Here is a 14,426-nt window from a genome sequence, read left to right as displayed (position 1 = left end):
TCCAGCTGCTTTTGCTGCATCAAAATCTAATTTAGCCTTTTTCATTTCCAAAATCTCTTGATGTAATTTAGCCAAATCTAAAGATTCATTAGAATGGCGCCAGATTCCCTCAGGATGTGATTTATCTCTCTCTCAACCGATAACACTTTCATTATACACAGAAGATGTAACACAGACCCATTCATAATTAGTATGACATTTCAACTGGACTCTGGTTTTTAGGCTCTAGAGCTCATCTCCCGGAGATTGTACCACATCATACAAGGCGTTCAATTTATCTTCCATTTTCACATCTGTCTCTTGTGTCTCCAGTGTCATAGAAACATTCTTAGATAATTGGTTAACAAACCCGGCACTGTGAACAGACTGAGACAAGGCCACAGAAGGAACTGCAGTAGTAGTGAGCATAACAAGAGCAGACATTCCTGCTACAGCTAATCCAGCAACGCGTTCTGTCTACTTACAGCTTTTTTAAATTTCTTCAATGACTTGCAACCCATTGTCAATAAACCTGGATCATTTCCATGCGCAGACAACACTTGTTGTTCCAACACTAACACACAGGTGTGATCCTTTCCCTTGAGAAATACAATTAGTTAAAATACAGCCGGGCGGTGGTGGCGCACGCCTTTAATCCCAGCACTCGGGAGGCAGAGGCAGGCGGATCTCTGTGAGTTCGAGAGCAGCCTGGTCTACAAGAGCTAGTTCCAGGACAGGCTCTAAAGCTGCAGAGAAACCCTGTCTCGAAAAACCAAAATAAATAAATAAATAAATAAATAAATAAATAAATAAAATAAAATACAACAGGGCATGACACATTAAACACCATTCGTGGAGACTTTTATCTCTCCCACCAAAAGAGCATAAAACATTCATACAAGCCCAAATGGTTCCTTTCAGGGGGCAAACAGGTTTTGAAGAACTGGGTTGTCCTGCCACTGTTCCCATGGCGGCAGCAAGTTTCCAAACGTAAGTCTGTGGAAATTTTGTACTGGAATACCAAACTCCAGCTGACAGTCCTTGGTCCCAATATTCTGCTGTAGACAAAGGATAAGAGTCGCTATAATCTTCTTGATTCCCAGACCAGTCCAGAATGTACTGTGGCTTCCCTGTGATGTTGTACTTTAATGGGATAATGCCAGTGCATCATCTCCACAACAGTGTTCTATTTGACTCTCTCGGTTCCTTCATGCATGGAGGAAATGGTTGAGAGGGTGAAGTATCACTTACTCAATTACCTGAGGAAGCAATAACTTTGTATAATAAGTGCAATGTTTATCATGTTCCACAATTAATTTTGGGAACACTCCGAGACATCCCTCTAAGGCAAATATTCTTTGCTAAACATACAGGAATTCCTTTGCCATATCCAACATGAGAAAATTTCAAGAAATCAGAAGCTGTTGTGTGGCAGCTCAATCTGAAAGACGTGTCTGGTTGACTGTGACCACAATCTCCTTTCCTTCCCAAACAGCAGGATGTAAAATAGGTGGATCAGGAACTTAGGCCCAATTGGTCTTACTCTGGCTTTTCTGGACTATCAGCAGCAATATCAAGATCAGCATATTTCTGTCCCACACACACGGTACCAATTGAGCTTCAATTTCATCCTGTGAAAAAACACAAACATGTCCTCTCTCTGTACCAAAACAGTGCCAGGACCCTTTCATAAACCAGTAGCTGGATCTTTCCATAGACCTGAGCAAATTATGTGGTGTTGCTTACATGCCAAAATCTATTCGTGGCAGATTGCTCTCAGACATCCACATTTTAAATATTTAAAATTTTAAAATAAAACATATATGTTATGACTGTGGGTATAACCCTAACTCACCCTTTTTATTGTGTTTTTAATTGAGTCTTAAGACTCCCACGTGCCCTTTCAAAATTCCTTGCCCCTGAATAATACATCGTCTCAAATCCTTGAGATGAGTTTATTCCAGAGTTTATATTGGGGTTTTAGCATCATTAGCTTAATGGAACCCAGAGAGTAATTATCATTTATTCAAGGCATTAAGGACCAAAATCCCTATAATGGCTTTTTGTTTTGTTTTTTGAGACAGGGTTTCTTTGCGGCTTTAGAGCCTGTCCTGGAGCTAGCTCTTGTAGACCAGGCTGGTCTCGAACTCACAGAGATCCGCCTGCCTCTGCCTCCCGAGTGCAGACGTGCACTCCACCACCACCCGGCGAGAAATTCCCTTTTTATCTAGCATTCCAGGGAAGGAAAACAGATGACATGTTCATTTTTGTAATTATTTTCTGCTGACTTTATGATGTTATTTTCAGGACTCTGGAGAGTTAGTTAAAGAATGTTAGTCAAAGACAACGAGGGAACTCAGCAGCATCTGGTGCATTGGCAAGCTGGAAAGACAGCATTTACATGGCTGGACTGGTCCACATCAGTTTCAGCAGGTTCAGGACTCATAGTCACTTGGAGCAGGGTTGTTATCAGCAACTGACGCTTGGATGTGTTTGTCAGCCAAGTGGGAACCTGTCAAGACAGATATAAATTAGGAACAGAAGTTAATTATGTGAACTCATTTGAAACTTGTAAACTCATAGTCTCAATAAGTAAGGAAGGGACAGAGTCCAAGGCCAGGAGACAGAAAAATACCATAATCCTTTTAACTTGTGATCAGTGGATCCAAGTTGTATAATTCTCTCGATTTCCTGAAGTTTGTATGAATCTCCATTTTAAAAAAAATAAAAGTTTTAGATAAATTAGCATTATCAATCTGTACTGAAATCCATATTGTGGAAATAGCAGATAACAGGAATCCATAAAACAGCAGGAGTAGACTCACATCCTTGAGTCCTTCCAAAAACTATAGATTTGGGTTAAACAGCATGTAAGCCTATATTCAGAAGACAACCAAAAGAAATTTAAAATCTTGAGCTTGTGACCCAAACAGTAAGCAATCATTGCTTTATTAGCTTGTCAAAACACTATTAATGCTAAACTCTGAACTTTTGAAATCCTAGCATAAAAATATTATGAAAAGGGAAAGAAATCCTGTACTGTTTTCTATATACATCTTAAGCCATTATTTCTTATAAATTGTATCTATATTTTTCAGAATATCCTCTCAGACCCATATAACCAGGCTTTTATGCCTTCAGATCCTTAAAACCTGTATTGATGTCCTCAGGCCTTTATAATTTTTAGACCCTCAGAATTTAAATAGACTCATGATATGAGCATTTTGTCCTATTATTAACCATCGTAGGAGCAGTTGGACTGCAGTTCTCATTCACCGACCATAGATGTGACGTAGAAGCTTTTAATAAACACGGTTGAACTTCTCTATGAAAGTCGGAATAGCTAAGAGCTTCAGCCTTGTCGGTCACAGAACTCAGAGAGCTGCAATCGGATGATTAATTATTAACTCAAATTCAGAGCCTCAGTCCTCCTTTCACCTTTAGAGAACATGATCCCATAGTTAACATAACTATTCTTCAGTGATGAATCACCAGCCCTTTTAAAGAAGAAAATCAATCAGAATTAACATACATGGTTAAATCGTCAACATTTCCTGTAGTTTCCCTTAGAACTCAGTAGTATCAAGACGAATAAGGAGTTCATAGACAAATTCCTTTCCCTATGTCATTATAATCCTTTGTTTGTCCCCTAGTCCTTCAGACAACACGCAAATCTCTTTCAGCGTCTCCTCCCGTGAGTTCTTCCAGCAGACCGAAACATTGCATGCATTTCAGACGAGAGCCAACATACATGTATCACAATAAGAGTAACTAAATTTACATTCACATATAAAAAAACCCGTATCAATGTGAAACTTTTGAAACTAGCAGCAGTTTTCTTTATCTTAATCAATAATTTTTATACTCAATTTTCTTAAAAGATGATAAGCATTTGTAACTCATCGGATCTGAAAGACTAAATCCCATATTTTTTTTTCTTTTCCTGTGGAAACAAAAGCTTAATTTTCCTCAAACATAATGCATCTTTAACTTTTACTTTAAAGTCAGTGCTTCCCTGAGTATACAGGTTGGTATAACTCAACATTTTTTCAAGCAGTATCAGGACAGAGAAGGGTTCAGATGGGAAACTGCTGGTCAGCAGAGGAGACCTTGATGCTGTCACAGTGAAGAAGACTTAGGAAAGTCCTTGCCTGCCAGTGTTCCTGCAAAAAAATATTTTTGTTAACTTCTCCTGCTACAATCAAAGATTCTCTGTTTCACATTCATGCAGTTTTTTAACGGCAAGCAGTCAATTCCCTGCCACACCGCTCGCATGAGCAGGTTTCCCTGTAGTCCTCTCTGCCCACCTGAGCATGCTCATCCCTGCCCCCTGCAGGAGCTGCTGGCTGGCTGTGGACCAGAGAACAAAGGAGGGAGGTGGCCTTTACCATTGTTACCTTTCCTTTTGAGAAGGTTTTCTTTCTGGACCCAAAGTCCTGGAACTGATCCAATAAAAATTCACAGGAATCTAGAGGCAGAGGCTGCCTGCCTCATCTCCTCCAGGACAACAAAGAAGGCCAATAGGCAAAACAGACAATAAAGACAGACAAACAGGTACCAGTACAGCTTAAACTTTTCAAACACAGGAACACATAAAACAGAACAGCAACATAGTAACAGTCAAAATACAGACCAAGACAAACAGCTCATTCATTCACACACACCTTTTTAAATCTCTAGACTCACAGTCCCTTCCGCAGGGAGTCAAGGACACACATGCTTTATTCATTTCAAAAATTGAAGCAGTTGTTGTTGTCCTTTCTTAGTATCCCTAACCTTTAAGATATCTCTAAGTAAATGTACAAACTCTAGAAATTTGCACAGTTGTTGACACCCTGCCTTAGCACCTCTGACTTTTAAAATATCTCATAGTAAATGTACAGATTGTTTGCTGCTTCCTTGGTCCATTGTTACTTTTGACACTTATGATCAAGTTACTTCTTGCTCAAGTTACTTTTTTATTTTACACTTATACTTGAGTTACTTCTTTTTTAAAGATATCTATCTATCTATCTATCTATCTATTTATTATGTATACAGTGTTCTGTCTGTATATATATCTGCAGGCCAGATTTCATTACAGATGGTTGTGAGCCATCATGTGGTTTCTGGGAATTGAACTCAGAACCTCTGAAAGAGCAGCCAATGCTCTTAACCTCTGAGCTATCTCTCCAGCCCTTGAGTTACTTCTGATACTTATTTTTTTCATGCTGCACAGTAAAACCTCTTTTTTTTTTCTTGCATGCACACCCATGCCTTTACTTCACTCCGCTCCCGTAAAGCTCGCCGCCGATCTCCCTCTTACTGAGTGCACTCTTTCGTCCTGAGGTGACCATCACGTTGTCCCCTGTGGCCAGCCCCACACTTGGCGCGGCTCGGCTCTGGCAGAAATCAGCTGGGGTTCACTGGGAGGGGACACTGAGGCTTAGGAAATGTTACTTTAAGAGAAATAAAGTCAGAAACATAGGATAGACCAGGAGGACTGAAGGTCAATACCAAACAGCCCCAAGTTTCCTTCTCACACAGGATATATACTACAGGGGAAAGGCAGAACAAAGAGCAGCACAGCAAGCTGACCACCTCCCTGTACTGACCTTGGGAGGAAGCTCAAGCAGGTGCATTAACTTATTCAGCTTTAATCTCTAACGAGGAGTGCCTCTGGGTGGCATACACCAGCCCAAATCTTAATAGAAAAATGTGCTCTTTCAACTGGGCAAAAATGCTCTTTCTATGGGCTAACACAGATGTCAGTCAAAGCCCTCAAGGTTACTGGAAGAGGCAGAGCTTAAACTCAAATGACTTCTTTAAGTCAGAAATAACTCCAGATGGAAATCGAGTCCCACATGAACTCCCACAACTGAGGAAGTTGGGGCAGGAACTCAAGTCCATGGAGGAATGGTACTCACGGGCTTCCTCCTCATGGTTTGCTCAGAGCTCTTTCTTATACCCTAGGACCACCTGCCCAGAGGGGGCACCCTTGGCAATGCTCTGGGTCCTTCTGCACCCATCATTAATCAACAAAATGTCCCATAGCCTTGCATACAGGCCACTCTGACTCTAGTTTATTGCACGGGTCGTTTTGGGGGGTGGCATATCTTTTGGGGGCACCAGACATCCCACTGCAGTTGCCTTTGGAATTTGTTCTGCTAGCATCCCCTCACCTGTAAGTGACTGTCCCACCGAAGGTTGTTGGGTGAAGCACTACAGTTGACAAAATGCTCACCGCAAAAGCGGACCCTGAAGCCAGGCGGCAGGCGGCGGTTACCGATGTCATAATGTATGTCCAAGGATCCCAAGTATGGGAGAGATTGATCCGAGTTACTAATTCCAGCTAGGAAAGCAGGGTCTGAGTCCTGCATTTGAGACGCCCTAGAGTGGCCTGCAGCCACTCCCGGGAACTCCAAAAGATTGCTGTTTTCTAAACACTGTACACACACACACACACACACACACACACACACACACCACACACACACACACACACACACACACACACACACAGAGCCGGGGAAGGGAGCCCTCAGCATGGTAAGACTGTGTCTGCACATGTCCCTTTTTGCCCAGCTCATAGCAGAGAATTTTCTTGTCCCCAGTAGGAGTCCAACTAATATGGATCTTGCTTCTTCGAGTTGATGATGCTTGAGTAAAGGGAGTTAGTGCACAGAGCCCGTGAGAACATTGAAGGCCTGTGCACCTCTCCACCAGGGATCCCATAGAACCCCAATCCCCAGATGGACAAAGCTGTCCACACCTTTTGGTTGCTCAGGCTGGCTATCTCTCTCTCTCTCTCTCTCTCTCTCTCTCTCTCTCTCTCTCTCTCTCTCTCTCTCTCTCTCTCTCAAGGGCACTTGCTAGATCTGCTGAAGGCCCGAGGGAAGAATGGGGCCATCGCCTTTCTGGAAAGCCTGAAGTTCCACAACCCTGATGTCTACACCCTGGTCACCGGCCTGCAGCCTGACATCGACTTCAGCACCTTCAGCGGTGAGAGAGGGAGCAGATGCTGCTGCCACAGAGCGACCCTCCAGTCCGGGGTCCTGGCCCTAGACCTGGCAATCTCCCAGCCCATGGCACTGGGATAGGGTGGGGAAGAAGAAGCCCCTAGACCTTGGGTGCTTCGAGGCCTATCTTTAGTGATCTTGCCCTCTGAGGAGACTCTGGAGGGCAGCCATACATGTCAGGAGTGAAAGGCTGACCTTTCTGCTGCTTACGGGGAAGCCTAGTCTCTCTCTTCTTGGCTTCTGTTGGTGGGCACAGTCATGCAGTAAAGGCTGAGCCTGCATGGTGGAACATGTGGTCCCATTTAGGAGCTGAGGGATTCTGGCCTTTCCTGTTGAAAGATTTGGGTGTTAAAAGAACAGGCCTCTCAGGAAACTCAACTAACAAACGATGTGTTCTAGTTTGGTGTGACAGATGCATTTGTGAGTTCATCAGTCAGATTTATGTCTATGCGGTGTTTTTCTTGGAGTCCCACGGACATAGCTAGTTTTGAGTGCAATCAGCTCGCAAGGGGAGCTCGATGAGAATGGCAAGGTCTTGTGGGAAAGCCTAGAAGCCAGTGGAAACCAAGACAAAAAAAATAAGGAGTCCAAAATAGCAGGAGGCTTTCAGAGACACCAATAGAGTAGGCCTGTAGGCTTGCGAGGGTCTGGCTAAGGGGACAAGACCCTGGGGGCTGAGTAGGAAGGACCACGTGACAGAGAGAGTGACCGCCCATCTGCAGGTCTCATGGAGACATCCAAGCTGACCGAGTGCCTGGCTGGGGCCATCGGCAGCCTGCAGGATGAGCTGGCCCAGGAGAAGGCACAAAAGGAGGTGCTGCTTCGGAGATGCCAGCAGCTGAAGGAGTGCCTGGGCTCGGCTGAGGCCCGTGCAGAGGGCCTGCGCCAGCTGGAGCTTGACCACGGCCGCATGAAGCGTGAAGTCAGTGCCCACTTCCACGAGGTCCTGAAACTGAAGGATGAGATGCTGAACCTGTCACTGCACTACAGCAACGCTCTTCGGGAGAAGGAGCTGGCTGCCACACGCTGTCACAGCCTGCAGGAGGAGGTACGCAACACTTGAGGACTCCAGCCAGGTGTGGGGGGATTCCAAGCAGGACCCCTCTTTCTCTTGACCCCACCTGGGAACCAGCCTCCACCCCTACCTGCAGACCTCCTGGGTTTGCCTTATAGGGTGCTTCCCTCCAGGGATGCCAGACCAACACAGGGGGAGATCTTGGAGATCCACACTTCTCATGGTCTTCTGACCGAAAAGAAGAAGGAAGCCAGCTTGATCTCGCCGAGTAGCTTGGGAGTTCAGGCCCTGGGCACCCACAGACCCCTGGACCCTGCAAGCTATCTCAGAAAACTTTGCCTGGCTGAAGGGACCAGTTCCTGTGGCCCTCAACGTCCTAGCCCTCGCTGGCTTGACCTTGTTATGGTGCTGTGGCCACTCATCTCTATGGGTCCATGTTCTCTCCATCAGAGGGATACGCAGAATACAAGAGGGCAGTGAAAGCAGGGGCACTGGTGCCCATCAGTCTAACTGTAGGGAGGGGAGCTGGCACCAGGCCCCTTTGGTCGGCTCAAGCCACTAGTTTAAACACTGTATCTCATCTGTAGTAAAATGAAGCTAAACTGGCTGGGTGGCTGTATTCGTTACCATTGGTTGTCGCTGTGATAAAGCACTGTGGCCAAAGCAGCTTACAGAAGGGTGGGTTTGCCTGGGCTCGGGGCTCCAGAGGGTTAAGAGTCTGCCATGGCAGGGAGGGATGTCAGCAGGAAGCAAGGTGACCAGAGCAAGAAGCTAAGATAGCATCGCTTCTACTACAGACCTGAAGCCAAGGGGGAACTAAGAGTAGGAGAAGGCGCTATACTCTCAAAGTCTGCCCATAGTGACATCCTTCCTCCTGACCTCCACCTGGGGACCGAGGGTTCAAATGCCTGAGTCAGCAGGGGACACTGTCACTCAAACCAACACAGAGCTTAAGAGCGCACACTGTTTTTCCAACCACTTTGGTCCACAGTGGGCAGTGTGTAACTCCAGCTCAGGGGGATCTGATGCCTTTGGCCTCCACAGACAGCTCCACTCCTATGCACACGCCTGCACACAGACATGCACTCATGTGTGTACTACAAATATTTTTATTTTTAAATGTCCCTTCTTCCCTCGAGGGTCTGGGGTCGCTCAGGAGGTAAACCCACGAATAGTGCTTTCGAAGCTTGGGGCTGAGGCCCTCCACATGCGACCAGCAGCAGAGAAGGGGGCAAGCTGCATCTGTCCAATGCTTAAGGAGAAGCCTTCCCCATGCCCCCACTGCTTCCTCCCACCCAGCTCTACCTGGTGAAGCAGGAGCTACAGCGGGCAAGCCTTGTATCTTCATGTGAACGGGAATCTCGAGAGAGGTCCCTGAGGATGGCCAGCAACCTGGAGTGTGAGGGAGAGGAACTGGATCGTCTTAAGGAGGAGAACGAGAAACTCCGCTCGATGACCTTCAGCCTGGTAAGGCTCAGTCTCTCGGGAGGCCAGTGCCTCCTGCCCATCTGGAAAGGCCGGGTCCTTAGGGTCAGTGGGGGGCTGTGGACTGCACGACTTCCCGCAGGTGGTTTCACCACAGTGAGGCTCAGTGGCTCACGCCAAACCCTTTTCTATATCGTAGGTAGGCCTTAAACTCATGAGCCTCCTGCCTCAGTACCCTGACATAAGTCTGTTCCATTGGGTCAGGTTATGCAACCCCCTGCTCATTCCTTCCTGCCTCCCTCTTGCCAACCACCCAGATGGTGACAGCATTAGAAACATTGTCCCTATATTAGCTCACCCTATGGGTTAATTTACTGTGGTCACATTGTTTTGCAATAGAAAAGGCCACTTATAAAGGATAGATTCTGCTAAGCATGGGGGTGCATGCCTGCAATCCCAGCACTTAGGAGCCTGAGGCAGGTGATACCTTATTAAAATAAAATAAAGTAATGAAAGGCTGGAATAAGCCGGGCGGTGGTGGCGCACGCCTTTAATCCCAGCATTCAGCAGGCAGCTCTCTGTGAGTACGAGGGCAGCCTGGTCTACAGAGTGAGTTCCAGGACAGCTAGGGCTACACAGAGAAACCCTGTCTGGAAACACAAACCAACATACAAAATTACTGGGAGGGGTTACTAGAAAGATGGCTAGCAATTAAGAGCACTTGCTGTTCTTGCAGATGACCTAGGTTCACTTCCCAATACCCACAAATGGCATCTTATAGTCGCCTGGAATTCCGGTTCCAAGTATTCTAACACCCCCTTCTGGCCTCTGCAGGCATTGCACTCACATGGTACACATACATGCTTGTAGGCAAACGATCATAGATAAACTCCTTAAACATATACCCCTTGGGGATGGGGCATGAGCTGGACTGTGTGTCACTCAAGGCCCCTCTGGAGAGTGCAGCGTGAAAAGGTCTGTCCTTTGTCTGGAAGCTCGGCTGGCAGAGCTGCTGAAGGAGAAGGTTGAAAGATTGTTTAGAATTGTCCCTTGAGGGGTTCTGTCTCCTTGACCAGTGAGAGACAAATACCTATGTTCTCCCTTATGACTGGTGTGTGTGTGTGTGTGTGTGTGTGTGTGTGTGTGTGTGTGTGTGGTGTGTTTCTGGGGATTAGCCTAAGAGCCCTACATACACTCCAAAATGTATCCACAACCCTTATTTCTCTTTTTATTTTGAATCAGCGACTATATGACCTAATAGGCCTTGAACTCATTCTGTAGCCCAGGCTAGCCTCCAACAGCAACCTATATTAATAAACCCACACTAACATACACAGAGCCCCGAGGGCTCCAATTACCCATTGGTAGGGCTCTTGGGAAGTTGGCTGATCTCATTCTGCACCAGGTGGAGAAGGACATTCTGGAACAGAGCCTGGATGAGGCCCGGGAGAGCAAGCAAGAGCTGGTGGACCGCATCCACTCACTGCGGGAGCGAGCAGTGGCCGCAGAGAGGCAGCAGAAGCAGGTGACACCACAGTGCCCTACATCTTGGGCAGGTGCATTGTGGGGAGACTGATTTATACAGTCACCCACACAATTGAACTCACTTGGCTTAGATAATTTGTTGGTACACCCACCTGTTCCTCCATCAGGTCCTTACTAAATGCTAACCATAGCCCAATCCTCATGGTCATGCAAGCAATGGAAGAGGCCCAAGACCCTGTCAAAGGCTTAGGGACCACAAGAGCCCAGGACTTAGACAATGGAGAGAAAAGAAGGCAGAAGTAGGAGAGAGTGAGCAAGGGGAAATCCCTTCTGTATTTGGGACCACTAAACCGCATGCAACTTAGCACACACCCTGCATGCACTAAATCCAGCATGATTGGCTCTGCCACTCTGTGGACAGAACTCTAAACCTGTTCCTGCAGAAAAAGTGAATTCACCTCACTTCCCCTCCAAGCCCCTGTCTCCCTTTCTCCCACATCCCCATCCACCCCTTTCCACCTAAGGCCTCAGGGCTAACAAGTACCATGGATATGTCCCAATGTACAGTACTGGGAGGAGAAGGAACAGACCCTACTCCAGTTCCGGAAGACCCAGGTGGACTGTGAGCTGTACCGAGAAAAGATGACCACACTGCAGGACCAGGTGGCCGAGCTGCAGAAGGAACGTGACCAGGTATCCTAAGCACTGGGGGGAACTCCCCCGCAGTGTAGAGGCCAAGAGCTGCTGGCACAGGGGAGATGACTCACACTTCAGGTCCATGGGAGGTCCTTCACTCCCCTGTAAGGCACTGACACCGGCTCTCTGTCATTCCCCACCCCTTTGTTCCTATCCATCCCGGATATGGGTTTTATTAAAACATAGTAGGTTTGTATAATCAGTGCGAGCCCTGGTGAGTGCACACTGGATGAGTTAACAGTAAGCACCCTCAGTATGGGGCACCTCTTGCAGATCAGATGGCCTGTGATTGCTCAGCCCCTGACCTAACTGTTCCCACATGTCTGTCTGGGCTACAGGCATACACAGCAAGGGATGGGGCCCAGATGGAGATTTCTCAGCGCCTGGTGGAGAAGGATGCCCTGCGAAGGAGAGTGTTCGAGCTGACGGAACAGGTCTGCGAGCTGCGCACTCAGCTGCGCAGGCTGCAGGCAGAGCCCCCTGGAGCAGTGAGTGCCCCACCCCCGGAGTGGGAGGCTGGGTGGTGGGCTGCATGGGGGGACAGTGATGCACAGGAGGTGTTCACTCAGCTGCATATACACACGCACACACATACAGTAAATATAATCTACACATTGTATGTCTATATGTGCATATATTTGAGAACATATACTTGTTTTATGCATGTGTGTGTATAAGTCCACACAATGTAAAAAGACTGGAAGGGTAGATGCCAAAATGCTAACTGCATAAATATATAAAATTTATTTTATTTTTATGGGCATGTGTGTGTGTAAGTCATTTATTTTTATGGATACGCGTGCGTGCCTAAGTGTATGGATCTGCACCATGGGCATTCAGCGGCCTGTGGAGGCCACAAGAGGGCACCAAATGCCCTGGAACTGAAGTTACAGATGGCTGTGAGCTGCTATGTGGGTCCTCTGCAAGGGCAGCAAGTGCTCTCAACCAACCACTGAGCGACTCTCCAAACTATAACTGTGCATTTTGAGTTGGGGATGGCGTTCAACTTTATTCTCTCCTCCTCTCTAGTCGCTTCTTCATCCACCCTCATTTTCTTTGTAGCACATAATACATACATGTAATATATACCTTTATATGGATATGTGCAGACATCGCACAGTATGTCTCTGTAGCATGTAACTTGTACATTTATATGTACATATACATACATTACACAGTATGCCTTTGTAGCATGTAATATATACATTTATATGGATATATATATACACATTACACAGCATGTCTCTGTGGCATGTAAACTTACACATTTATATGGATATATACATACATCACACAGTATATTGTTTTTAAAGCTAGCAAACAACAGCACACAATGTACACGCTCTAGATTCTCTAGAAAGACTGCATTGCTCTTTTCCCAAGCCCAGCTGATCTCATCTCCTTGGCGGGTAACTACTGGGAGTACAGGGGCACTAGCGTGTCCCCCCCCCAAGCTGAGATGGGAACCTGTCTGGGGGTGGAATTAAGGGGAAAGTTCCCTGGTCTAAGGAACCATCTGGCCTCTTTGGAAGCCCAAGCAGGAAGCTGGAACCAGGGAACTCTGCCTCCGGGGGAAGCAGCGGCTTGTGAGGATGCATGCCATGTGCCCACCCGATGACAGCAACTGCAGCCTCCTCAGCTCCACTGAGGTACCTGCCCCCACCCCTGCCCCCTGCCCCTGCCCCCTGAGTACTTGCTCACTGACCTGTGTTTCCATCTTTCCTCCACATACACACACCCGGGGCATGGTGCCTGTCCTCAGCAAAGGTCAGGATCCGTTTTCAGTGCCTGCTCAGAATGGACCCTGACCCGATGCCTCAGCTTCTCCCCTGGCCAGTCCGTCCCTCCCCCACCCTAGGTCTCATTGCTTTATAAGCACAAGGGACACCACAGTCTAGCATGTCTACAGCAGGCACGCGACAAGCATGACTTACTGTCCCCCTCTCCTTTCTTCTCTGTGCTGTCCCTCTCTGCCCACCGTCCACCAGTCCCGGCTGTGGTGGGACCTGACTTCCACATCCAGCCGTGAGCAGATGGACAGCTTCCGCTCCAGCAGCCCCATGCCTCCCAGCCAGCAGTCCCTGTACAAGCGGGTGGCAGAGGACTTCCTGGACGACCCTGAGTCTCTAAGGTAGAGCACGGTACAGGTTTAGGGTGTAGCTTGAAGGGGGTGCTAGATAGACAAGCACTATCTGGGCTTTGAAAGAGCAGCTCAGGAAGGTGCTGGGTGCTCTACGCCTCAACTGGAGTGGGCCGCACTGCCTGGGTGTGCGCCAGCTCCCTGTGCTTTGTGACAGCTTTCCGGAAGTCCTGGAGGTGCGCCCTCCGGGGGCTACAGGGGATGACACAGACACAGACCTGGAGTATGAGATGCTGGATGGAGCAGGTGAGCACCGCCACACACCAGGGCCTCTACAGCCGCTCTTTTTCTGGGCTACGGAACTGCGTAGGGGCGAGGGAGAGCCAGGATCTCTCTCCAGGGATGGTAGAGAGACCAGAATTTGATCTCTGGCCTTGGCCTCTATGTTAGTCAGCTTCCACAGCCCAGCTGTGCTGTTTGAGGTTATCTTCTTATATCTATCTTTTCATGTCTCAAGATAGCCACAGACATAGGTGTTTGCCTCCACCATCCCCTGCCCTCCCCGTGAACAGCAGGCACAGTGCAGAGATGTCCAGCACAGGCTGTATCTGATGGGAGCATCCCTTCTCCTGGGTGCCGTCCCTCAGGCTCTCAGCTCTCCTCATTTCCCTATGTCTGTGACTGAGCTGCTCCCTTGTCCTGAAGTCCACGAGCCTTTCATTGATGGCGTTCTCACTTTTCCACCACA

General features: G+C 47.5%; 1 protein-coding gene and 1 long non-coding RNA gene across 2 annotated transcripts in view; one reads left to right on the top strand and one right to left on the bottom strand.

Moving 5' to 3' along the window:
* Positions 1-14,426, top strand: part of Card14 (caspase recruitment domain family member 14) — a 31,756-nt gene that overhangs the window by 4,660 nt on the left and 12,670 nt on the right. Inside the window, exons 3-11 of the mRNA XM_038326294.1 lie at positions 6,823-6,960; positions 7,700-8,025; positions 9,292-9,459; positions 10,823-10,942; positions 11,470-11,595; positions 11,937-12,086; positions 13,131-13,247; positions 13,587-13,729; positions 13,896-13,984. Coding sequence (XP_038182222.1) covers positions 6,823-6,960; positions 7,700-8,025; positions 9,292-9,459; positions 10,823-10,942; positions 11,470-11,595; positions 11,937-12,086; positions 13,131-13,247; positions 13,587-13,729; positions 13,896-13,984 — 1,377 coding nt within the window. The remainder of the gene's footprint in view (positions 1-6,822; positions 6,961-7,699; positions 8,026-9,291; positions 9,460-10,822; positions 10,943-11,469; positions 11,596-11,936; positions 12,087-13,130; positions 13,248-13,586; positions 13,730-13,895; positions 13,985-14,426) is intronic.
* Positions 872-13,920, bottom strand: LOC119812004. Its single transcript, XR_005285035.1, has 3 exons — positions 13,533-13,920; positions 2,381-2,491; positions 872-1,610 (listed from the first exon to the last, which is right to left on the bottom strand). It is a non-coding gene; the product is annotated as an uncharacterized LOC119812004 (long non-coding RNA).

The sequence above is a fragment of the Arvicola amphibius genome, chromosome 4, assembly GCF_903992535.2.
Source record: "Arvicola amphibius chromosome 4, mArvAmp1.2, whole genome shotgun sequence".
Classification (NCBI taxonomy): domain Eukaryota; kingdom Metazoa; phylum Chordata; class Mammalia; order Rodentia; family Cricetidae; genus Arvicola; species Arvicola amphibius.
Note: the sequence above shows the minus strand (reverse complement) of the source record. Positions and strands in the feature narration are given on the sequence as shown.